This window comes from Ambystoma mexicanum, chromosome 6q (assembly GCF_040938575.1).
Source record: "Ambystoma mexicanum isolate Mex_15411 chromosome 6q, UKY_AmexF1_1, whole genome shotgun sequence".
Classification (NCBI taxonomy): Eukaryota; Metazoa; Chordata; class Amphibia; order Caudata; family Ambystomatidae; genus Ambystoma; species Ambystoma mexicanum.
The window spans coordinates 1370555900-1370581837 of NC_090937.1; the positions used below are offsets into that span (position 1 = coordinate 1370555900).

A 25938-nucleotide genomic window follows, 5' to 3' on the forward strand; every position below is an offset into this window, starting at 1 on the left:
TGGCTCACGACAATCCGGTTTTCCGTCCAGGTCATGGAACTGAAACTGCCCTACTGGACTTCAAAAACCAATTTGACGACATCAGAGACGCAGGCAAACCCCCCCCTTACTCCTCATCCTAGACCTCTCAGCCACATTTGACTTGGTAGATCACAAGCTACTCTGTTAACACCACTCTGCCTCAGCTTCTTTTCTCCTAATGCAATCACCTGGATCACCCCTTCCTCCAAGGAAGGGTTATGCAAGTATTTTCAGTCCAAGCATCCGCGACACCAGCCACCATACTATGCAGAGTCCCCCAGGGCTCATGCCTGTCCTCCACACTATACAACATTTTCACTATTTCTCTCTTCAACACACTTGACTCGCTCGGCATCATGTACATCAACTATGCCGATGATAATCCAGTCCTACTCCCCTTGTCCGGTGACTACGAGGCCGACTCCAAAACCCTCAACTTCCATCTACTTCACCATCCACACATGGATGGCTGGAAACTGCCTCTGCCTGAACAGGGATAAGACTGAACTACTACTGCTAGCCCCCACTGACTCGCGGATTAAACTAGAAAACAAGTACCTCTCCTTCACCATTGATAACACCACCATCCCCGTCTGACAATCAGTCAAAACTCTAGGAGTCTACCTAGATGCCAACCTAACTAAGTCTAGACAAGTTAATGCAATTGCTGCCTCGGCAGCCTACTTCTCAACGCCACAAGACCATTCCTCTCCACCACAATCCGTCTGTCCATAATAGGCTCAAGGCTGGACTATTTTAATAATCTCGTCATGGGAAACTCAGCAGGAAATGTGGACAAACTCTAGACTATTCAAAATAATGCCCTTCGAGCTGCATTGGGCATCCCCAAAAGAGAACACATCTCGGCAGCCAGACAGCAGCGCACTGGTGCCTGTCTGCCAAAGCATCCTTTTCAAATCTCTTGCCCTCACTCACAAGTGCATCCGTTACACAGCGCCTCCCTACCTCTCCCATAGAGTCATCATTCCACCCGCCTTGAGACCCACAGGAACTCCATACACCAACCTACTGCCTGTTCATAGATTTAAGCGCGCCAGAGGTCGGGGAGCTAGCTTCCCCTTCATTGCCTCCAGGCATTGGAACTCTCTCCCACATGCTCTCAGAGCTGAACCCTGACATCTCGCCTTACGCAAAGAAATCAAAACCAGACTCTATTTGTTTAAAAACCTCACGCACCGCCGCTAAGGCCCTTAGCAAGCTACCTCTGTATGCCCGAAGAGAAACAACTGTGTCCTATTTATATTTAATCATGATATGCAGCTCAACATGTAACCTTGTGCTGGTTTTCACATGTGTAACCAATCATGCATTTCTAAACTCATGTATGGGCTAATATAACCTAGCCGCTTTCCCTGTAAAGTAACTAAGCCACTTTCTTGTAACAGCGCCCCAATGCCTCCGGGCTGTTTTTGAGCGCACTATAAATGCAAATAAATAATAAGGCAACCACTTTTCACGAAAATAAGAAACCTATTTGAACCCTATATTTCTTTCTGCAGAAACACATGTCTGGTTGTACCCATAAGAACAGAAAATTGTAATTGCACTTAGAACACAAGCTTCATTTACAAATACAAAGGTAGCAAAAGCCAGGAGGCCTTAGAACGAAAAGCCATGCATATTAAGTGAGAAGTACTAAATGTTACTTTTCAGAGAATCAGTTGATTAGTTATTTTGAAAGCCAAATGTGATTTAATGAAAGGTTAATTAATATTAATAGTCACTGGCAATAAAAGTAAAAATGCCACATTTTTAAAGCTATTTCGTTCTGTCATGGAGGTGGTGAGTTTACAGAGTCTTGGTGGTTTGGGTACACCACCTTGCACACATTATATATATATTGTGAATCTTGGAATTGTACCGTCTCTGATCTGATATGGAAACAGTCTAATGTTTAAAGTATAAGAGCAGCCTAAGATAACACACTGATAATGCAATGCTGTTGATTGTCCTCAGTTAGGAGACCTACAATTTACCTTCCCAATCAACGCAACTACTGCTGTAAGGCGTGTATTGATGAAACTCTGCAATTGCCACTCATTACAATGGATAATATTCATGATGCACCATTCACTGAGATATATTAGTCTTATTGGAAGCCTTGCTAGGTTCAGGAGACAAACAATTGTTGGCTACAGAAGGTTAGGTACACAATAGCGTGTACTGTAAATAAATAATGTGTTTTAAACTGCACTGGTATTTGAAACAATGTGTGATCATGTTACAGCTGACTTATTTTGTTTTCTGACTCATCCCTATTTTGAACACCTTAACATTAAATAATATGGCAGATGTAAATTTACAAAAAATGTGGCATGTGTATTTTACACTGAGTGTTGGTCGGCACATTATCTCCCCAAATCACATTTGGCTTTCAAAACTAATCACTAGTGAGACCTTGAAAAGCAACACTGAAATGTTGGCTGTTCTATAAACAAAAATAAAGCAAAAGCAGGCCTTAACCACATATATAAGGCCAACTTCTGCCGCACAGCCAAAGTTCTACCCACACCCATATTCAAGGCCTATTACTCGCATGCGCATCACCAGGCCACCGCCTCCTCTGTGGGTACTATCCCCTCTTCCGCAATATCCTAAAGGCCCCTTTCTTCAGTGCTTACTTGCTCGCTGCCTAGATCAATCTCACTTTCCTTGATATGCGCTCTGACGTCCCCTGCCTCTGCAGTCCCCCCTCATTTTTCCACACTGGCTGAGGGAGGTGGGTGTTTCGGTTACATGTCACCTACATCTTATATAAGAAAGGCATGGTATCAAAGTAAGACCGACAAGTGACCACAGTTCAAGGGTTTTTATTGAACCTTATCAAGGGTGTGAAAAACGTCTATCTCAACCTAAATCTAAGACAGGAGCAAGCTACGACCATCAAATAATAATAATGCAGTCCTAGTGGAGTCTCGTCAAAATAAAAGGACCTAAAATAAAACAAAAAAATGATTGCCATCCCTTACCACTAAGTTGCAAATAGTGTGGGGTTGTGCTCATGAAAAAGAAAGAAGTGTTCACAAAATGATACAGGATGTTCAGGCCATTGGCCTCCTTTCCCCACGTTTTCAGCACCGGACAGGGCTGTTCACTCGAGCATAGCACACTCTTGGACTTCTTCGGCACGAGGACACAGTTCTATTACAAGCATCAGGGCCTTCTATGCCCAACTCTCTTAAGTTATCAAAAAGTCTATTAATCCAGAGGGCCTGATGTATCAAACAAACAAAGTTCCTTTTCAAGTATGACGATTCACTCTTTACCCTGGATCCCCCTCAGCTGGGCTCAGATCCCTTTTGCTTCCACAATTCCTTATCGGGTGTCTCACGGTTCACCCTCGATCTCCCTCAATCGGGCTCGGATCCCCCTTTAGTGTCCCTCAGTCAGGTTCAGACCAATTACAGTTCGTTTTAGCTATAGAAGACTTTCAAATGTGCACAGGGTTTGGCTTGACCCGTTGCAAGACCACTTTGATGTTACAGTTCACATTTTACACTCTCAGTTGGATATCTAACAGAGATCTTCGAGTAAGCACCCATGTGGTGCCTGACCATTCTGTATACAATATCTTGGGTTACCTTCCAAAGTTCAATCACAAAGGTCAATTACTTCTTCCGTTCCAATTATACTCGCATTACTCATCGCTAACGCTTCACACACGATTCTCTTTATGCAGTGTTGCTGCTTGCTACCTTGGTATTAACACAGACCGGTCTGCTATCAGTCTCTCCGACTCACCGGCTGTGCTGACTTTACTGGTGCTGCTTTGTTGCCAAGGACAGTACCACGGCAGAAATCACTCCTCCCTTTCTCGGCTATCGATGCAGGTGAGCCCCTGGTACCTTTGACAGACAATGCACCTTTCTTCAGCTTCAGTTCCCGGTCTTATGTTTCTTGTTCCCGAGGGATTGTGAAAGTAGTGATTTCTCTCAGAAAAGGCCAAGGGCAATTTCCTCCTTGCAGCTCTTTCTGGTCTTTCAGTCTTTCTCCTCGTATTAAACTTCCATCTCGTGACTGCTGCTTCCTTGTGTGTTTTGCCTTGCTCAGAGTGTGCTTTCGTGCTCCGCCTTTTATCCGTGTGGGGAAGTGTGATGTTCTGTACTTATCAGTCAGGTGTGTGTAATTATCCCGAAGAGCCTGACTCTGCCTGACTCTTGTGTTGGAACATGTCAGGTATACAGCTCGGGTGTTAGTCCATTTTTTCGCTCACGGTGAACTGTCTGAGAAACAATGTTCGTGTTGGGAAGAGGGGGGTTGAAATCCTAGGTATCCTCTGTGGTAGGATGGGCTGAAAGGCGTTAAAAGGAAGGGGATACCGCTTCTCACTCTCCGGTGTCCCACTTCCACTCCTCATCCAGGTGATCCTCCCACACTGGTCCACCACCAGGAACTGGATCCAAAAGTGATGGCTTTGTCCTGGCCACCTGGATGACAGATCCCGGTGGACTGCGGGGTGAGACACCTTCAGGTTGCTCACACTTAATCCATGCCTGAGGATTTCTGAGAGCAGTGCCCCTTGCCATGGCAATTTGATACAAGCCTAACCAGCATGAAAAGCATCTTTCTGAGTGATCTTAACTGAGTTGGGAGTAACAGGTTTGTTTGATAACGCTGCAGCTTCAACTCCAGTCACAAAAGCTACAGAATCACTGAGAAAGAAATTTTGCAAGCACTTAAGATGAGGGTTATATTTTAGAGTGAGAATTTGTGGGGGTTCTTTGTCACCTGTGCAGCTGGTGCTCACTTCTCACATCATGTAGGTGTTGAGTCAATTACCTGAGCCTTTGGGAATGAAATCCAAGCCACAGAACGAGATTGTTCCCCTCTAGATATTGTAGACGTGGTGCTCTGCAAATATACCAAGTCATTCAGGCTTACGGGTATCTCTGTGCCTAGATGAGTGCAAACGCCTCTCACACCCTGCACATGGACTATGCAAGGTCATATAAATGAAACTTGCGTAAACACTAACGTGCCTCAAAACTACTTTGTGCTGCGTAAACACTTCTAAATCATGATGCATAAAATAATACTGTTCATTTTGAATTAAAAGCATTTCATTAAACACAAACCCAACAGACTAACTAGTGATTATAATTACTCAAGTAACTCATTTACATGAATAGTGACCATGTGCTTGGATATTTCCAAATAATATATGGCCCGATGCTAAATAAAGTAGTGAAGTGCAATCTGAATCTACCTTGGCCATTGAAAACCACTTCACTCAAATGTACTTGTTGGTATGCAGCCATTCTGTTTTCCTGGAGAATCCTGGAGAATCCTGCACTATTATTTGAAATTAGACAGTGAAAGAGTATGACGCCTTCAGTTTTAACCTTCTTTAGACTTCACAAGTTTACAAGCTCAGTATTCCCAGTCGCATGTGGGGCTGTGAAGATGTTTTAAGCCCTGTCTGTTCTCATGAGGTATGTTGTTCATTTACTGTACTTGAGTGTGACGTTTTTACATTTTGCACTTCTTTTATTGGTCTAAATGGCCATCTCACCAACATATCTCAGCACTATTCTGTCCCCAATTCCTCTCCGATACAAAGCCAACGCAGCCCTGCAAGACGAAGTGTCATTTCACCATTACGGAGCTAATTTTGTAAAAAGGGTAAATTGTTCAGAGGACCGCCAACACTGTGCTTCGATGCAAAAAAGGTTAGTCAACTGCACTTTGAGTGCTAAGCAAAGATGTGAAAAAGGCGAAATCGCCTTAATGCTTTCTTTTTGCATTCTGCTTTGCAAAAGGTTCAAATGTCACATGCAGGCGGAACTTAAGATGGATTCCTATGACATCCACCTACTTTTATCAGGTGCTAAAACCGGTAGATTCTATTTGTATCTAATGGCTTTCTGCCAAAATGAAAATAAATATCATGCTAGTGTAAAACCAAGTGTTTTGGGAGTTGGAACAGGAAATGGTGGCAGAAACGGTACTCCCTTTCTGCGCCCTCACTCGGATTACAAAAACAAGACAAATTCCCCAGAGAGAAGGAAAATGTGTTAGGAGAGGCGTAACACTGAAGTTTTTTTTATGCTTGGAGGATTTTGTCATGGAGAAATGTGAGGGCTACTTTTCTATCAGCAGGGATCAACAAGCTTGAACATGTGACGTCACGTCCCTACACGCTCACACCAGAAAAAATACAACCCACTAGGGAAAAAAGGCCAACAGATTCTTGAAAGGATAAAAGTTTTAATTGTACAACAAATATGTGTGCCAACAAAGAACTCTGCTGTTCAGGAACATTCGGAGCAAAAAGGGTGAAAGCAAGAGCTGTATAGTAAAAACCCACGCAGCTGGTTGATGTGACCCTATGCATGGTCAGCCTACTCCATAGGGGATGCCAGGCCATTGGCCCCAGCACCGTCCGTCCGTCCGTCTTCCATCATGTGGGGTCAGCTGGGCTCATCATCTCCAGGGAACCAAGGTCAAAAAGACAATTAAATGTGTTAATATAACAATTGACTTTAACTCATTTTCAAAGTTTCACTCAGTTTGGTATTCAATAAATGCATTCGGCAGTTGATTGCCTATGGGTAGCCTGCTAGGAGCGCCCTGGTGTTGAGTGACTTTCCCCACCATTCGCCGGTCCTCAAGTGTTCCTCTACGGGTCTCCTCTTCTGCTTCTCAGGTCGGCGGGCCGTCGTCCTGCATACGACGGTAGCGCTGCTGCTTTGTCACATACGCAGGTGGCATGCTTTCTTCTTCCTTCGACGGTCACAACTTCAGCTCCTCTCCAACATGGAGGCTCCTACACCTGTGTCAGCTTAACAGCCAAGCTTGCCCTTGGTTCCACAGGTCTCTGGGACATCAGCCGCCAGCGGCATCCTGGCTTCCTCTCAGGTCCCACCACGGCGGCCTCCTAGAGTCACGGGTCTGCTGCTAGTATCTGCCGCACAGGCCTCACTGTTGCTCTCATCGCTGCTCTTTTGCTCGCCCTTTAAAAACCTGCAACCCCTTGACAGATTGCAGGTGTGGGCTTGCCTGACAATAATTAAAGGGACATGCCTGACCTTTAAAGCACTCTACAGGCATCTTCTTCGTCCCAGTACTAGAGTGGTGAAATGAGGTCTTAGTGGTCATCACTCCAAGTCGCTTCTTCTTTGTCCCAGTACTGTCCGAGGTAAAAGGTGGGGAAAAAAGGGGTGAGACTTTACGATAGCCCATAACGGAGGGCTAGGTTCATCTTCAATATGAAAAGGTGGATACCATGTCTCACCTGCGTGCTCCCCACTCCCAATCCCCAAGGACCCTCCATCCAGGTGAACCTCCCTTGCTTCTCCGCCCCCAGGATTCAAGTGCCATGGCCTTTCCCTGGCCACCTGAGAAGAGGATCTAGGGGGATTAGGAGCGAGGATACCCTCAGGTTTCTCACAGGTCGCAAAAACATTGAACTAATTGTCACCCCTGGACTTTGCTAATAGTATGACTGCTTGGATTCTATATGGAAAGGGCAGGTAAGGAGATTATTCTAACAATTTTGAGATTGTAAAGCCCCTTTCTGACCACAGATGTAATCTATGGGCAAAGGTCAGTTAATTTTCCAGCAGCAGTCTCACGTTTTTCACTTCTGTTGAAGGTTGTTGGGGCCACTCTCAGAGATGGAGGCCAGGTCTTGAGGGGGTCAAGTCATTTTAGCTGTTTCCAGGACCCAAAATCTGTTGTGGAAGGTGTTTACTTTTTTTAAAAAAAATGTACTCACCCATTTCACTAATATACTTTGTAAGAAACCCGGGACCATGTCCATTCGTTGAAAAGTCAGTTTATTAAGAATTCAATCAACGTAATTATCTACTGCAACACAAAAGGATTGAATAATTCTAGGTAATGGCAAGACCCCATGTTGAAGTCTGTCCAGAAAGATGTAACAAAGGTCTCCTTGATTCCCAAAGCTGGTCAAGAAGGATGGTAGGACTCATAGTATCCAAAATGACAAAGTTCAGAGAGGATCAAAGTCCCAGTCATACCTTTGTCCATTTTCATCCACAAGTCATCAAGAATTGAGGGCATAGCTGCACCAGTCCAGTGCGAGGGCCGGAAACCTGACTGCTGCAAGTCAAGTAGATTGTTGCCTTCTGTAAATTTGTGGATTTCTTTCCCCCTAACCATACACATAAGTTTAAATTTGAAAATAAGGTTTGAAAAAGGTCACATGTTCTCCCACTTTCATGGAAAGGAAGTTGCATTAACAACTTTGGGGAGTGAGACCAATTCCAGAACCCAGTACAATAAATACCTGTGAGATTTTGTTTCAAGCTGGAATTCAGAAGAATGAGCATTCCTGGGGTCAGGAGTCCACAGGACAGCATGTGTGTTTTTCTACTAGCTTAACTAAGTCAAGGCTGGAATCAAGTAAAGGGTACTAGACTGGTTTGCCCCATGGCCTGACAAAGGGCAACAGATAGTACATCTGCCCTCTGTTAAAAGATGATATTTATCCCTTTGTTCCCTTGAAGAAATGTTCGGTAAAGTCGCTGTTCCAGTTCTTGAGTAAGTACTGGTCGTGACAGCTTGAGCTTGGGGATTATAAGGTTCTTTGATATGCAATTTATTTTGGGTGATGCTGGAATTTCCATCCGCTCCTGGAAATTTTGTTGCATGTGAAATATTTTATTATATACCCTCTGGAAATTGCAAACTCCATCTTCTTTTGTAGGCAGAATGGAAGCTCTGCCTTGTTTCTATTGCCTTCTTAGTGTCCTTGCTTTGGCAATCCCTTTGTTTTGAATTGTGCCTTGGTTGGGATAGTTTGAAATCAGAGAAATCGGACTGAATAGTACTACCCTTGTCTTCCCATTAACTCAACATAAAGGGAATGTAGGCTAGTGGCAAGACCAACCAATCTATGCACCGCCTTCATAGAACATTTAGTTTGCACGATCAAATTGGTTGGGATGTGGAGGTTTTGTCTTGGATAAATTCAAAGAGAATTCAAAGAGGATGATGATGTGGTCAGGTCATGCAAGTGGCACAGGGCGCTGACTTTAAAAGTATTCCCCCTTCTGAAAATCTCACCCAAAGTGTGTCCCACTTGGAACTTTGGTGAGTGGTGATGATCTTGGTAGCTCTGCACTCTGTGTCTTCCAACTAGATGTTCTCCTAAAATTAATTTCTTATAATCTAATAATAGCAGTGGTGCAAAGTCAGTTAATTCAGTGGAAAAAAGGCCATCTGGTTGTAAAGGCGAAAGAGCAGATGAAAGTGGTGAAGTAAGTTTGTGTGAGGAAGAGTTGGAGATGAATCGCTGCTTTGCCGTTCAGGTACTGCTCAGATATTAAAATGTTTGGGCTGTAATTGTTGTAAGTATATTACTGTTGGTCCACCACTCATTTCAGTATCTGCTAAGTGATCATTTTAATACCAGGAGGTGATCTTACCTTCGTAATAATAAACTTCCCATCCCAATATTTACATTAGATCAGAGATTCTGTTCCATGCTATGTTTAACAGCAGTATGTGCATTGAATGATGCACATTCAAGCCGTTACTGGTTCTTTCTTCTGTCCTGTAGAGGCTGTACAGAGACAGCCCATTTTGACCCGAAGTGTAAACAGGCCTAGGGCAGTTTATATGAAGCAACACTAGTCTGTTGGATTAGAATCTTTGTATAGTGCAAATCACCTAGGTGCTTACATATTTAATAGCACAGTGAATTACTTATAGGACCTGTGGAGCAGCATTTGCGGAAGTGGGGTGTTAAGGATTAGAACCTGGGGTGGAAGGTGTGACGCAGGGCATGCCAATTGATGGGGAACCCGTCCACATGCTCGCCGCAGATGTCATTGGTTGTACTGACAGGGGCAGACGCTCAGCTGCGACTGATACTCCGTACCCACTGGGAGCCGGCTGGGGTGGCAACGATGGGGGATATTTGGCAAGGGGGCTCTTGTGTTACTTTTGAGGGGCTCCGGGAGGAGGCTGGGTTGCACGAAGGCCAGTACATTACGTATCACAGAGTGGTACAGAGGATTAAGAGAACGTGGCCCGAAACTGTGCTGGAGGAAGAACTGGATGACACCATAGACGTGATATATTATATAGCTGAGGGGGGCCATGAGGTTTCCAGGCTGTATGAGATGTTGATGTCCAAACTGGGGAAGGAGGTCACGCAGCGAAGAATGAACTGGGAAACGGAGGTCGGGGCCCGAATGGGAGATGGGATGTGGGAACGGGTGCAAAGGTATCATAAGAGGGTGTCTAGAAACGCGAGGCTGAAACAGATACAGCTTTACATAACACACAGGGCTTATATGACGCCCTGGAGGATATCGAGGTTCGAGAATGCAGGTTGGCAAGCATGCCCCAAGTGCGACGAAGAGAATGCAGGCATGGTGCATATGTTTTGGTCATGCCCGATCATAGAGAGGTTCTGGAGGGGGGTAAAAGAGAAACTAGAAGGAAGAGGGGTCAAGATAGTAGTGGATACGGTGTGGGCCTGTCTGCTGGGGGGGTTCCCCAGACCACGGAAACTCAGGCATGTAAGCAAACTGAGGGACCTGGCTTATGTGCTTGCAAAGAGAAGGATTGCCATGGGATGGGAGTCATGCCACGTGCCGAGGATAGAGGTGTGGTGGAAAGACTTGCAAAAATGGGCAGAAGCCGAAACCATAGCATGGCAAGAAGCGTGTAGCAACGGGGGGGGCAGAAGGAGTCCCTGATGGCCTGGAAATCACTGATAGCCGGACTGTTTGGGTCATTAGATGACCCGACTGAACCTGTTGAGGAGGAGACTGAACCACAGGGGGTGGAATCTGATGGTTCAATGTAATAGACTCGCAAGGGGGGTGGGGTAGTGGGAGTAGTGGTTAGGAATTTAAAAAAAAAGTGTAATGGAACTGTTGAAACATGCACGGTTTGTTTGGTTTTATTGTTTGTTTGTTTGAAAAATTTAATAAAAACTTTAAATTAAAAAAAAAAAGGATTAGAACACAGATTTCTTGGTACCACAGAATGCAATGTGTCAGGAGATGTATATCTCCTTCCACCCATCCTTATTTAAACTAATGTACATTGAGTGGTTATTGAATAATTGTTATTTCAAGGGATAATTTAGTAATCACTTCACGATAATTGATTTACAAAACACGTCCTATATGTATTATATATGATGTATTATACATCCTGACAATGTATAATACATCAGTGCCAACTGGTCACTTTTTAAACCAACATACATCAACTTCTTATTTAAATCCTTTAATCATGTTTAAGATATGAGATGGAAATGACATAAGCCTGGATGATCTGCTCCTTAATTTTTAAATTTTTGATCTACAGATGTTGACATATTTTGCAGCCTTTGAGGTGTTTTTTGAAGAAAATCTGCCAAGGCTATTTGCTCACTTCAAGAAAAATAATTTGACTCCAGACATATACTTAATTGATTGGTAAGTTGGAACACATTTTTTATATTATGATTAACTGTGTGTGATGTCTGTTTACTCTTGCTTGTCTGTGTTAGGGAGACTTATCGTTGTTATGCTTCAACCTCTCAACTAGTGAGACCCCCAGCACTATTTGCTTGACTTCTGGACGTTTTTCTGAAATCCTGAATGAGTGGAGCCTTTTCCACTCATTCATTCTTATGGGCTCTGTCTTTTGAAACTCTGTTCTTTGTATTGTACTTGTTTTCCATAACTCTTAAAGGCATGTGTATTTTACTATAGGAGCACACAGCTCCTTATGGGCAGTGTTGTTGAGAACCCTTAGGGGTCCTCCCTTGAGATTATTTTTCTGTATCCTTGAGGAACTACAGTTCTTAAGGATAGAGAAGTATCTCTCCAAAACGTTAGTCTGAGAGATTGACACACACCACCTTATGTGGAGTGCCAAAGGGATACCTAGTATCCCCCTTCTCTCTGCCCCTGTGACCTTATAGACACATAGACCATCTCCTAGTTATGGCTGGTGGCAGTGGACGTTTTCTACCAACTATTGTGTGATTTTTCTTTCGAAGGGATTGTGTCCTCCGACGTATTCCTTATCTTGATAGATCATCTCCAGCTTGCTGGCCTCGGAATTTTTTTTTTCAGTAGAGGGCGCTGCGCGTCGATGTCCCTCGAGCCGATGTCCCTCGACAGCCTCCGTATTGGCGCCGACGTCGTCATGCGTATAAATAGACTTGCGCAGTGGCCGTTGTTCAGTTCCGTTTTTCCGCGCTTCGTGGGCCTCGGAATCGCGTTGCTCAGTTTGTTAGTCAGAGAATATATTCTTCATTATTCCTTGAGAATACCAACTCTTACTCAATGGCTTCCTCATCCGAACCGACGACTCCATGGTCCGGCTTCAAAAAATGTCGAGACTGTGGAAAGAAAATGTCGTTGACAGATCCTCACAGGATCTGTTTGTGGTGCCTGGGATCGGAGCACCAATGTTCGGAGTGCGAGGACTGCATGCCCATGACGGCGAAAGCCTTGAAGGAGCATAAGGGGAAGCTTGAGAGAGGTAAGACAGTTAAAACTCCTTCGAAAGTTTCCTCGGCAGAGTCGAGACATTCGTCTCCTCGCCGACACACGAAACATTCTCGTTCTAGGTCTCGAAGCAGTTCCCACCACTCTTCGAGATCCAAGCATTCAAGTAAGAGACGTCGAAGATCCCCTTCCTCGTCTTCTGTTTCTCCGGAAAGAGTCACCTGCCCCACAAAACATAGCTCTAAGGCTGAGTGGGAGGAATTCAGTAACAGGATGCTTAGCGTCTTCGAGAAAGCGGCATCGACCCCCTCGAAGACAGCTGAGGGTGATACCCTGGGTGAACGACCCAAAAAATCTAAACGCCGCGAGTCGTTGCACCTGGCGAAAGAAACTACTCGAGAGCATCACAAACCCTCGAGCAAAGGCACTGTGCCATCGACGCCATCGTCGAAGGTCCCTTCGACGCATAAATCTGCGTCATCACGCCGAAAAAGAACAAACCCACGGCCGTCACTATCTCACAGCCAGTGGTCATACCCAAGGCCTCTGTCATGACTTCGAGGTCATCGACAACCTTGAGTAGGATCCCGATCCTCTCGAGTTCTTCGAGGCCTCTTCCAATCTTCTCAACGCCTTTTTCGGTGTTTTCGAAGCCTTTAACGTCCGCGTCAACGACGTCGACGTTTTCCCAACCAATTATGACAAATTTAGCCCCTTCTGCTCTGGAAATGGGATTTAAGCCATTTCCAAGGTCTGATCATTTCAGACCTGTCTTCAGTTTATGAGGAAGGGGGGGATTTGGATCAAGAAAGACCCTTTGGGTTGCAGAGATCTGCAACACCAGAACCAGAGAAATTTACCTCTGAGGAAAATAGGTTGAAGGACCTTCGCGAATCCTTACATGAGGCAAGTGGGTTAGATACTTCCCCAGAAATAGAATTTGCCAGACCAGACCCAGGGGAACATGCTGAGACCCCTTACAGAATTTTAATGGCAAGAATTATAGAATTTATGGGTTGGTCTCCACCTTCACCTGCATTCCAACAGGATGACCTTACAGACATTTTAGTTAAAGGGCCACAGGAGGATCCTGTGGTTCCATTTCACGCTGCATTACAAAGAAAGATATTGGCTAACTGGGAAACTCCTGAGGTTATCCCAGCGGTTAACAAAAAGTTATCAGCCAAATATAGGGTATCTACTACTGACCCTGAATTTTTATCTAAACATCCAACTCCAGAGAGTCTGGTTGTTAAAGCAGCAACTGCATCAGGCAGTAGATCGGCATACCCTACTGTTCCACAGGACAGGGATGACAAAAGAAATGACTCTATGGCTAAGAAAGTTTTTTTCTGCATGTAGCATGGCATTGAAATCTATTAACGCTACTTGTACGCTCGCAAATTTCAGCCACACACTTTGGGAGTGTGCTTCATCAGCGGCTGACTGCCTCCCAGAGAGAGAAGAAAGGGAAGCGTTTCTAAACATCATTAAGGATGGTAAAGACGCGATGTGCGAATCCCTTCAAACTGGCATTGATTCTGCTGACAGCATCAGTAGGGTCATGGCGGCAAGTACTACAACCCGCAGATTTGTGTGGTTGCGAAAGTCTGGGTTTGCTCCAGATGTACAAGCCAGACTTTTAAATATGCCCTTTGACGGCTCTTCTTTGTTTGGTAAGAAGGCGGATGACAGCCTAGAAAATTTAGACATCCAAAGCAGCAGCAAAATCCCTGGGAGCTGCAATCCGTCAAACGCCATATCACCCCTCAGGAACCCCTTGGAGAGGTAAGTCCTTTCGCTTTTATTCCGCATTCGGAAAAGGCAGAGGACAGTCGGTTCAAAGAGGTCAAAAAAGATTCACCCGAGGTGGAAGGGGTAAAAATACAAAAGCCGCAGCAGCCGGTGCCTCTTTACCTTCGGCACCTGCAGCAGCCGCTTCTAAATCACTCTGAGGACTCTCCTCACAAGACACCAGTAGGGAGCAGGCTAACTCAACATCTGACGGAATGGCAGGCTATTACGTCGGATGCTTGGGCCTTGGAGACAGTTGCCCAAGGTTACTGCCTGCCTTTTCTACGCATTCCTCAGGGTCATCCACCGGGCAACAGCTCTCGAAAAGTTCCAGATCCGCTCCTCTTGCAGGAAATTGCACAACTGCTGGAGAAAGGTGCCATAGAACCGGTACCTGTAGCAGAGAGGAACAAGGGCTGGTACTCCCCCTACTTCCTAATACCAAAGGAGGACGGAGGACTGAGCCCTATCTTGGATTTACGAGAATTGAACAAGTTCCTCAGGAAGGACAAGTTCAAGATGGTAACTCTCTCTCAGATTCTTCAGGCCCTCCAGCTCCAGGACTGGCTGCTCTGGACCTTCAGGATGCTTATTTCCATGTGCCAATCCATCTCAAACACAGGAAATACCTGAGGTTCGCAATTGGCGACTCTTCTTATCAATTTCGAGTTCTGCCATTTGGGCTGACCTACGCCCCAAGGGTTTTCACCAAGCTAATGTCGGTAGTGGCTGCAAGTCTAAGGAGGGAAGGGATTTGCGTCTACCCCTACCTGGACGATTGGCTGATCAGAGCTTTATCTCCGGAACAAGCTCAGATCCAGCTAGATTATGTTTGCCGCTTCCTTCACAAACTGGGCTTCTCCCTCAATTTAAAGAAGTCACAGATGATACCATTACAGAGACTCCAGTTCATTGGAACGGTCCTAGACACTTCACTGGGAAAAGCCTCGCCACCAGAGGTGAGGGCTCAAGATATTCTGCAGATGGGTCACCAAGTTTCAAAATGCCCAACGTCTCCCAGCCTTCGACTTTTTGAGGTTGCTAGGCCTCAAGGCATCCTGCATCTTCCTTGTGCCAGAGGCTCGCCTGAGAATGAGATCTCTTCAGTGGGAACTAAGAACTCAGTGGTCACAATTCTCAGGAAGAATGACAGATCTCCTTCAGGTTCCGGACAAGGTGGCTCGAGACCTTCAGTGGTGGGCCTGCCAGGAGAACATCTTGAAAGGAGAACTGTTTTGTCAACCATGGCCGGAGATAACAGTAGTCACAGATGCCTCACTTACGGGGTGGGGAGCCCGTGCCAATGACTTGACCATCAGCTGTCGTTGGTCTCCATCGGAGTCCAGACTACATATCAACCTGTTAGAGCTGAGAGCAATCAGACTAGCGCTAGGCTTTTCTGCCAGCTCTACAGGGGAAAAATGTCCTGATAATGATGGACAACACAGTGGCCATGCACTACCTCAACAAAAGCGGAGGCGTAGGATCACTGCCTCTGTGCAGAGAGGCGATGCAGCTCTGGTTTTGGGCAATCCAAGAAGGAATCTCTCTATCGGCAGTTCACTTAGCCGGAGAGAAAAACTTGACGGCGGACGCTCTGAGCAGGCAGAGTACAGTCTCCCACGAGTGGGAACTAGCTCAGGAAGTCCTTCAACAGATCTTCACCCTTTGGGGAACCCCTCAAGTGGATATGTTCGCCACCAGTATCAACAGGAAATGCGATCAGTTTTGTTCAAGGGAATTTCCCCCGAGAGGAGCTCTAGGGGACGCGTTCGTAGTCGACTGGGAGTTTCCTCTTCTGTACGCATTTCCTCCAGTCCCTGTCATTCCTCAAATGATCAGGAGGTTGAGAAGGTTCCGGAAAGCCATGATCCTAATTGCCCCGGACTGGGCCAGGAGAACGTGGTACCCGGACCTTCTGGACATGTCCATCTGCCCTCCAATTCGTCTTCCACTCAAGGAGAATCTTCTCTCGCAGAAGGGAGGCCAGGTTCTCCATCCAGACATCAGAACCCTCAACCTTCACACTTGGTATCTGAAAGGTTGAGACACAAGGATTGGGACCTCCCAGATGACGTCATGGAGGTGTTGCTTTCGGCAAGAAGGCCAGCAACAAAGACTTTATACTGCTGCCGTTGGAACAAATTTTGCAGCTAGTGTAGAGAAAAGAATATCGACCCCTTTTCATGTGGTACACCAACGGTGTTATCTTTTCTACTCTATTTGGCAAATTCGGGCCTTTAGGTTGGCACTATCAAGGGCTATCTCGCAGCGCTATCGATCTTCAAGCGCACTGCAGAGGAAACATCGTATTTCAAGTTACCCTTAGTAATGCAATTTCTGAAGGGATTAACTAATGTCTATCCTCCAAGACCATTCCAAGTTCCCTTATGGGACTTAAATTTAGTCTTAAATTTCCTGATGGGTACTCCTTTTGAACCACTCCACTCTTGTTCATTAAGGTTTCTCACCCTTAAAACTGTCGTATTAGTGGCATTGACATCTGCTACGAGGGTGAGCGAATTACAAGCGCTATCTTGTAAACTCCCTCATACAATTTTTCATAAAGACAAAGTTGTCCTACAAGTGAAGCCTAATTTTCTCCCAAAGGTGGTTTCTGAATTCCACATCACTCAGAAGATTAACTTACCTTCATTTTATCCCCCTCCCAATCCGGGGAAAGAGGAAGAAAGGCTGCATAGGCTGGAGCCAAGGCGAGCTTTGAGTTTTTACATCAGCAGAATTGCTAGGATTAGGGTTAGGCAAGCAGACCAACTGTTCGTAGGTTACTCAGGGCACACATTGGGATTACTGATAACAAAACAGAACATTTCCAGATGGATTATTTTAGCCATTCTGGAATGTTACAAATTGGCGGTGAAAGAGCCTCCTCAAAATCTTAGGGCTCATTCAACCAGGGGTATCGCAGCCTCTTCGGCCCTCCAAAGAGGGGTACCGATTCGAGACATATGTGCGGCTGCCACATGGTCGTCCGCACATACCTTCACAAGATTTTACAACCTGGATTCCTCCTCTAGCCAAGAGACTAGATTTGGCAAAGCTGTGTTGTACTCTGTGCACTCTTGAAGGGAAACATGGCAATTTTACTCCCACCTCCAGTTACACACCACTGCTATGGGAGTCTATCAAGATAAGGAATACGTAGGAGGACACAATCCCTTCGAAAGAACAAGTTACTTCTTACCTGGTAACGTTCTTTCAATGGGTTGTTCCTCCGACGTATTCCTTATCGCCCCTCCCATCCATCCCCTCAGTAAAACTTCCCTTGTGGTTACAGCTTACGCTCCTTCTGGGTCACTAACCAATTCATGTAAAACAACTGTTAACGTCAAAATGGAACTGAGCAACGGACGCTGCGCGAGTCTATTTGTACGCATGATGACGTCGGCGCCGATACGGAGGCTGTCGAGGGACATCGGCTCGAGGGACATCGACGTGCAGCGCCCTCTACTGAAAATAAAATTCTGAGGCCAGCAAGCTGGAGATGATCTATCAAGATAAGGAATACGTCGGAGGAACATCCCATTGAAAGAACGTTACCAGGTAAGAAGTAACTTGTTCACCGCAGGCTATATCGATAGCCTTGGTAGTGCACAATAGGGGCATCCATATACCAACTTGGGGCCTCCCTTCTTTTTTGTGCCATTACTAGCCTGGTTGTTCTTTGTTAGCCCTTCTACCATTCTTGGGGTAGGTGGGGCCTGTGTGTGTGTTTTGCCTTTGGCTGGAACACTTAGGTGTCCCCGCCTAGGCTCCAGATTGTCTGGACAGGCAGGCAGGAAGTGGGGGAGTAGTTTTCTACCTCCCTGTCCTTTGTTTACCTGAGTGCCTGAATGGGACCACCTCCCACTGTGGGCCTGGCTGTCCTGAATGGACAGCCAAACGCCCCTTTCTGTAAACTGCTGAGAAAGATTGTAGAGGAGTGCTGGAACTGTATATAATGTGAGGCTCCTGGAGTGAAAAGCAAGTCAACCATTGGAAGCTGAAATAACCAGATAAGAAGACGACCAGAGACGCCTGCAGTACCTTTGCAACTCTGTGAAGCAACCACTGCTGTCCTGACCCCGTTTTCTGTGCGACAGAGAAACTCCGAAGGGTGCGGCACCTTCCCTTTGACTGGTGGGAACAACCAGTCCCAAGACTAACTTTGATTTGAGCCATCTCCAGAGGTCCTGTGAGTTTCCAGAGCTGCAGAACCCCAATACCAGGAGATTTGCTGGCCATTTCGAGTGCATCATCGTGGAAAGGCCGAATCTGTCCCAGTCTTTGCTGAGCCCTCAAGGACACTTCAGAGACCCAATCCAACTCGCCCAGGGCTCCTCATCAGAGTGTGGGACTGCAGGAACCAAAGAAGATTGACCCAGCAAATTGCGTCCTTTTTGGTGCTGCAGAAAAGGCCCCAAAACCGCATATTGAAAAGAGAAGTTGATGAAAGCCATACCAGAGGTCCTCCCTTGAGACTGCTGCTGAGAGATCCTGTCCATTGTCCTGTCTTTTGTCATCAGACCAAGGAATCCAGAGATCGGGTCCAGAGCTGCAACATTGCGGAGCATCCAGCATGAAAGTTTTCTTCAAACATAAGGTACTGTGGGGGGAAAAAGCTATTGCTTACCTTATTCCATAAAGTCGCTCCAGAGCGTTGGAGTGCATGTAGAGGTGTCAAGAGCAACTCCCCTCTTACCTCCGGCTCAAGCTGCAGCTTTTATCCCTTTAGCAAGTCCTTTAGCAGGGTCTCGAACTTTGATTAAGCTTTCTTGTATCTTCCTTCCTAGTGACTAGAAAGTATCCACAGGAACATTTGACATCTGCTGCTTTTCAAGACTTTAAGCCTCTCCGAACTGTCTTTTATCTAGGGTTGCATTTTGGACTTTGAAAGACTTGCTGTGCAGGGAAACTGCCTCTAAAACCTGAAGCTCTGCTAAGATACCACTAGACCTGTCAAACTATTGTAACAATTGTGTGCGTTCAGCAACTACCAACTAAAAAGTGGCCTTTTGAAAGTATTGTAAAGTATACCTATGTGTGTTGGTTTATCGTGCTAAGTACTTAACAGTGACTCTTGAGTAAATATAATACATCTATATTTTAATATACATCTATGTATAAATGTTTCTTTTATGTGCATTACTAGCTAGGTTCAATGTACTTACCTACAGCTCACATCTTCCTCTTAAAATACACCTGACTGCTCTGCCACTCTACCAAGGTCTCGGAGTAGTACAGACTGATACTAAGAGTTGGGGGGATCTACAAACCACTGGGATAGCTTACTAAAGTCTTGCCTCCAAATGGGACTTTAGGAATTCTCCCCTAACAGTCTGGTGATTTGTTTTAGAATGTGTGGCGAACCAGAAGTAAGACTCGGACCAGAGGACATGGTTCAACACTGCACTTGTATTTTTTTATTATTATTGTTAATTATTGTTTTAGTTGTATTACAACTTTTTCAATTAACTGATTTCTGATACAAAAGTTCTTTACATGACTTGATCACATATTTTAGTACACAAATTGTTGTGGTAGTAACATGAGTATAATCTTAAAAGTAAAATAAATAAGGAAGGTTTTTATAAAAGATATAGAGTTAAAATTCAGAAAAAATAACGAAACTAAAACTCAACCAACAGGGAATTTTACTCCATTAAATCAAACTATAATTGATGTTAGAATATTTTGGGTGATCGAATAATTAAAGAGAATACGCGAATTAAATAAAAAATAATTCTCAATCGTAAAAGAGTCCCGTTTGGGAAGTTAATATCAAGTGTGCATGCTAGATAAACTTCTACATTTTTTAAAGATTTTAATGTAACATTTTTGTAGTCCGGGTAACCCTTATAACACAGATGTTAAAAATCACTATAGATGCATTCTCATATGGTGGGCTCATTAAAAATAAAAAGACAGATGATAATTAAAGTTCACATAGGCATAGGTTAATAAAACATTTGCGTGATCATTCTCATGTATTACATCCATTCATGATGAAAATTGCTATTGTAGATAAAATCAAGTAGAGGTTATTCAATGAAGGTTTTTTTTTTGGTTGATCATCCAAATTAAGAGTTAGTAAAAATAGAATTGTTGTGATGTTCAATGACACTTTTGTGGTGTTAAATATATGTGCCCACATATCATCTCTATTTCTCAATCTAAAATCCTTCAATTGTTTAAACATTTTTTCCAATCTTAGCTCTGTCAACGCTGTACATTCTGTCAGAAGATGCTGTATGGTCTCATTATGTTGAATAAACTCACAGAATCTGCAAGTTGTGTTTAAGATGAAGGTTTTGTTATATCTAACAACTTGAAATTTGGTAGGCCATAGATTGAATCTCATTCTTAGGATTGCTTGCATGTACATTAAGAGATTTTATATTTAAGGCTCCTGCTTCAAACGAGGAATATGAAATGCATGTTTGCCATGTTATATGCCAATCCCAGCGCCAAAGCTTTAATTTTGCTTTATCAGGGTAATAGGTCCCATGAAATATCAGTTTCTTCTATGGTGCTTTTACATTGATCTTCCCATATTTTAAGGGGCATGTTTTTATCTGAAGCTAGGATCACTTTTACAGTCGGCAGCAAGGTGGGGTGAGCAAGCAAGGAGTTTTCTATAGGCAGATAACATTTGCCATATCACCATTGATGATAGTGTGGTTAGTCCCAGCTCTAACCTGATCATGGCAATTGGCGTGCTCGTTGGTAGGCATAGAATTGTTTTCCAATATACAGCTTCTAGTAGGTTCCAATTAGGACTGTGTGCTGGTAACTTGGTTTGTGCTCCATAAGCAACGCTTGGTACTACTTTTTGCTTATACAATAACCTTGCAGGCATGTATGAAAATTAACCGTATTTGTTCTGGATTGCTTGTCACTGGGCCGCAAGTAATTTCATTTTCGCCCTTAGTTCTAGTTTATGTGGGAGCTAAGAGATATGAGTGTTTACGTTCATGCCTAAGTATTTGGATTGGTGTACTTGACATAGGGATACCTTGCAGAGGGTTCAATTGAATGTATAGTTATTTTGAGACATATTATGATGAAACACCATTGTGTTTGATTTTTCTGCTTTAATAGTGAGATGATTGTTTAGTGCGTATACATTTAAGGCAGATGGTTTTCTTTTTAATCCAATCGGAGTCCTGTCTAAAATCACCAGATCATCGGCATAGAGAAGGCAAAAGATTTCTCTTGAGCCCAGTTTAGGGGGGAAGGAATGTACGGTTTTGAATGCGTTGCTAATGTCATTATTATAAAAGTTCAATAAAATAGTTGCCAATATGCAGCCTTGCTTGAGTTCTATGTCCGTGGGAATTTTGTCTGAAAGAAGTCCACCCTCGGTGAGCATAACTCTTATGGATGTTTTAGTGTACAATTGTTGAATTAAGAATAAAATGTGTAGGGGGCATCTGGCATTTAAAAGTTTATTCCATATAATTTTTCCTGATACCGAAGCAAAAGCCTGCTTAAAATCAGTAAATGATAAAAGAAAACGTGTTGTTGGTTAAAATAGCTTGTTTCTTGATCGTGGTAAGAATAGTCTGGTTCAAAAAACGTCCCGACTCCTTTAATAAAACCAGAGTGATGAAAATCTAAAAGAGCTTTGGAATTAATCCAAGCAGTAAAATCTTTTAAGAAGTCATTGCACGAATATTTTGCCTGGTAGGTCCAAAACCGCAATTGGTCTGTAATTACATGGGTCCTTGCAGTTCCCTTTTTTAAATATCAGAATGTCTATCGATATGGTCCATGATGGAGGGATTAGACATTAGAAAATATTAACATCAAAATCTTTGCCCACTTGTTTGGCTGAGCTTTGAGAATGGAATTGGATAGAGTCCGGTCCATGTGCTTGTGATGAACTTACATTTTTTATTAAAATCGTTATGTCGAGTTTGTCAAAAGTTAGTTGAGTGCAGTCCGGAATAGATGAATGCCAAGGTGTTTTGAGCATGCCTGATTATTTATGGCTTTCAAAAGAATGGAATCTGTAGCACATCTATCATGGAAGTTTAGCAGTTTCCATATTTGCCCTGTGGATTTACTTGTCATATTTTTTCTGCATTATCTTGCTTTTTCTTGAAATTGATTTGTTTGATATGATTTCTGTAGGCAGTTTTAAGCGTGCATCTTTGTTGTATACCAGTGCACAAAGATAATTTTCTTATGTCTTGGCGGAATTTTGTTTTCAGGTTCTGGATTTCTATATCGAATCTATGTGTATGTTTAAATAATGTGCGACCCTGTGTGGAAATTGATTGACTGATCAGATTTATACAGACAGTGTATAAGGGTGGAATAAACGAAGGATCATATACCAAAGGAGATAAATGAGATTTTAGCTAATCTATTTTTTGTGGTGACCAAATGAGGCGATTTCTGCCTTGGTTAAGTTTAAATGGGATATTTATGAGATCCTTTTGGGATGATATATGTGGGACCCAGTTTAATTGTAGAATATCATGGTCACTTGCTACATTTTGGTATAATCCAAAAGGGCTGTATTCGGTTCACAGCAGCTGAAGAAACAAAAGTATCATCTATTACTGAGGAAGATGGTCCTCTTGACCAGGTAGGGGCTGGTTGTACGGCACCTGTCATATTACCATTTAGTATGGTAAAGTTACGTAATGCCATAAGCGGCATCCATTTATCGGCTCTGGTTGGTGTGCTCTTTGTGTTCTTTTAATACAGTTTGCGTTTAGGGTGCCTGTTATGAGAGTTGTTTTAACTAATGGATTAAGTAATATTAAGTCTAACATCAATGCTATATGAAAAAGAAATAATTAATCATTGATAGCCGAGGGGTTCCAATAAAGATTTAACAATGCTGTGCATGGATATAAAGGATGGTGCTGGTTGGCCGTTGAGAGCTTAATTAATTGAATGCCAGTGCAAGGAGCTACCCATGATTGTAATTGAATGTTGGAAGCTATTTTAACTGCAACTAGCTGACCAACTTTTGGGCGACCTTTAGGAGATTTTTTGGCTTGCATATGCGCAATTTGGAAATTTGACCAAACTAGCTGGCTAGTGATCCAAGTTTCTTGAAGCGCAATGTCGTATCCCATTAGTACTTTGGCTTTTACGGTGAGTAGATGAGAAAAGCCTCTGGTGTTCCATGTTGCAAGAGTGCAGGAATGCCAGTTCTGGTCTAGGTGTATCTAGCAAATCTGTTGTCTAGCATTGCTTTGGACAGCTTTAGAAAGCCATGTCCATTTTGAACTGGACAAAGGGGCGTGCTTTTGGCTCGGTTACCTCTTGTACCTGCAATCATAATCTTCATGATAAACATTTACAATCTCTAGGAGCAAAGGAGGATATATGGGGCTGAGACATTTTGGTTTCATCAGGTACGGGGTGGGGGCGTAATTGCATTAGAAACCCACACAATTGTAGTTCAGTTCTCGTCTGCCATAGTATATTTGAAGGGACATCAAGGGCTACTATGTCCATATTTGAGGTGTCAATAAAACTGATAGATCTAATGTCCTCCTAGCAAATGGCTTCAAGAGCTGAGATTGCTCTAAACCAGGGGTCTCCAACCTTTACGCTAGCTGGAGGTACTTGTAGTTGAGGGCCAATAGTGGAGAGCTACTAGTGGGCGATATTGGGGATGGGGATGTTCATAAGCAGCAAGTCATTTTTACCCATATTTTTTGGGGAGGTTTATTTGCTTTTATACATAGAGGGAATAGCAATCTTTCATATGAACACTGTCTCAACCTGGCACACATGGGAAATAAGCAGGGCTTGCTCTTTGGAGCCCTGCTGTTTATAAATGTGTCTCATGTGGCTAACAATAAGCCATCTCATGCCCTCCCATGCATGGGCGCCAAGTTTGTATTTGTTCATGGGCAGAATTTCTGACACTGAGCGAGGGGTCCATGCCCAACCCCAGGTCAAAACAAGCCATTTTAGAGCACTGTGTGCAGCTGGAATAGGGAAAAAAACCAATGGATTTGGATTCAGGTCTAAAACATAACAATTCAGCAACAGTCGCCTAACGTGCTGAGCTATCTTTCCTCACATTCTGCTTTTGGTCCCCACTCTCTTTACTACTTCTACACATGCCAAAACAGCTTTGGCCGTTCCAGCCCTCTCCTCTTTCAGCAAGGCTGTTACCGAGTACACCAGCACCAAGTGAGGGCAGCTACAACCCTCTGCGTTACAGCTCCCTGCACAAAAAAACCAATGGCTCATTTAAGAGCCACTCACCAACTCCACTCAAGAGCTTGCATGCTTTGCCTAGCCCTGCTTTATTCTTTCCCAGGGAAGCATAAGGGGTGGATCTCAAATAGGGACTTCAGACTCGGGGTCAGAGTGGGCCAATTATTTCTATGCGCTGTGGCAGGAGTCATACACCAACCTGACACATTCGCTGGGATGGAAAACTCAGGAACTCAGCTTATTGTACAGAGTGCCCTCTGTTAAATCTTTTGTTTTCAATATAAGCTCTGATATGAACTTTAAAGCACACATACCACACCTCATATAATCTTGTGTGTTTCTGTTCTCTCAGCTTTGCAAAGTACAACGTGTTTTCTCTACTTCAGACTTCCTCACTGTTTGGGAAGGAAGTAGAGGAGGGACAAGGGGAAGGATGAGGGGAAGGGTGTGAGAGGAGGGACGATGAGAAGGAAGAAAAAGATGTGGGGAAGGAAGGAGAGGAGAAAGGTAGGAAAGGATGTGGGAACAGAGGGGAAGGAGAGGAGAAAGGAAGGAAGGAAAGGATGTGAGAAAGGAGGGCAAGGAAGCAGAGGAGGAAGGAAAGGAAGGAAAGGATGTGAGAACGGGAAGGAAGGAGAGGAGGAAGGAAGAAAAGGATGTGGGAATGGAGGGGAAGGAGGGGAGGAAGGGAAGGAAGATAAGGGTGTGAGAACGGAGGGGAAGGAACAAGAGGAGGAAGGAAGAAAAGGATGTGGGAACAGAGGGGAAGGAAGGAGAGGAGGAAGGAAGAAAAGGATGTGGGAACGGAGGGGAAGGAAGAAAGGTAGGAAGGAAAGGAAAGCATGTGAGAAAGGAGGTGAAGGGAAGTGAGAAAGGAGGGGAAGGGAGAAAAAGGAGGGGAAGGGAGGGGATAGGGAGAGGAAACTGAGAACTGCAAATCAAGGCATTCACTGGATGCATTCAGCGGGACCCCTCTGTAGTGGTGCCTTTCAGAGCGCCACAACATTTACGGAGCTTTTCGCGTTAAAAGGAGCCTCCATGGAAGTAGGTGGTTGCGGGTAAGGGGAGTGTAGGAAGAGCCGTTTTAACTAACCACCACCTTATCTTGACTCTCCCACCTGTCAACCACAGAACAAACAAGCACAGAAACGGCAGGGCTCCAGTGAGCCATCCATGCTCATTTCCCCAGTGTTCCAGGCTAAAGTGGTGTCCATATGACAGTATTTCACATGGACATTGTTTCAGCCTGGCACACTTCCGAAATGACCAGTGCTTGCTCGCTGGAGCCTGGCGTTTATAATCTGGCTCCTGTGATTTAAAACGAACCCAGGATGAAATGGAGACATTCATCTATCATGCTTAATGTCTCAGTTTCGTCCTCGGCTCATTTTCAACGTGCAGCTGAGCAGCAAACCACCTCTCCTGACCCTCGACCCTCCCAAATATGTACCTTCTAAATCGGGATGCCTCCGTTTCCTAATAC

The 25938-nt window shown here is 44.2% G+C and overlaps 1 protein-coding gene across 4 annotated transcripts in view; it reads left to right on the top strand.

The window, feature by feature from the left end:
- The window catches only part of TBC1D14 (TBC1 domain family member 14), a 1472366-nt gene that overhangs the window by 1325129 nt on the left and 121299 nt on the right, over positions 1–25938 (top strand). For all 4 annotated transcript variants that reach the window (XM_069632000.1, XM_069631998.1, XM_069632001.1 and 1 more), the window contains one exon: positions 11335–11444. In XM_069632000.1, coding sequence (XP_069488101.1) covers positions 11335–11444 — 110 coding nt within the window. The remainder of the gene's footprint in view (positions 1–11334; positions 11445–25938) is intronic.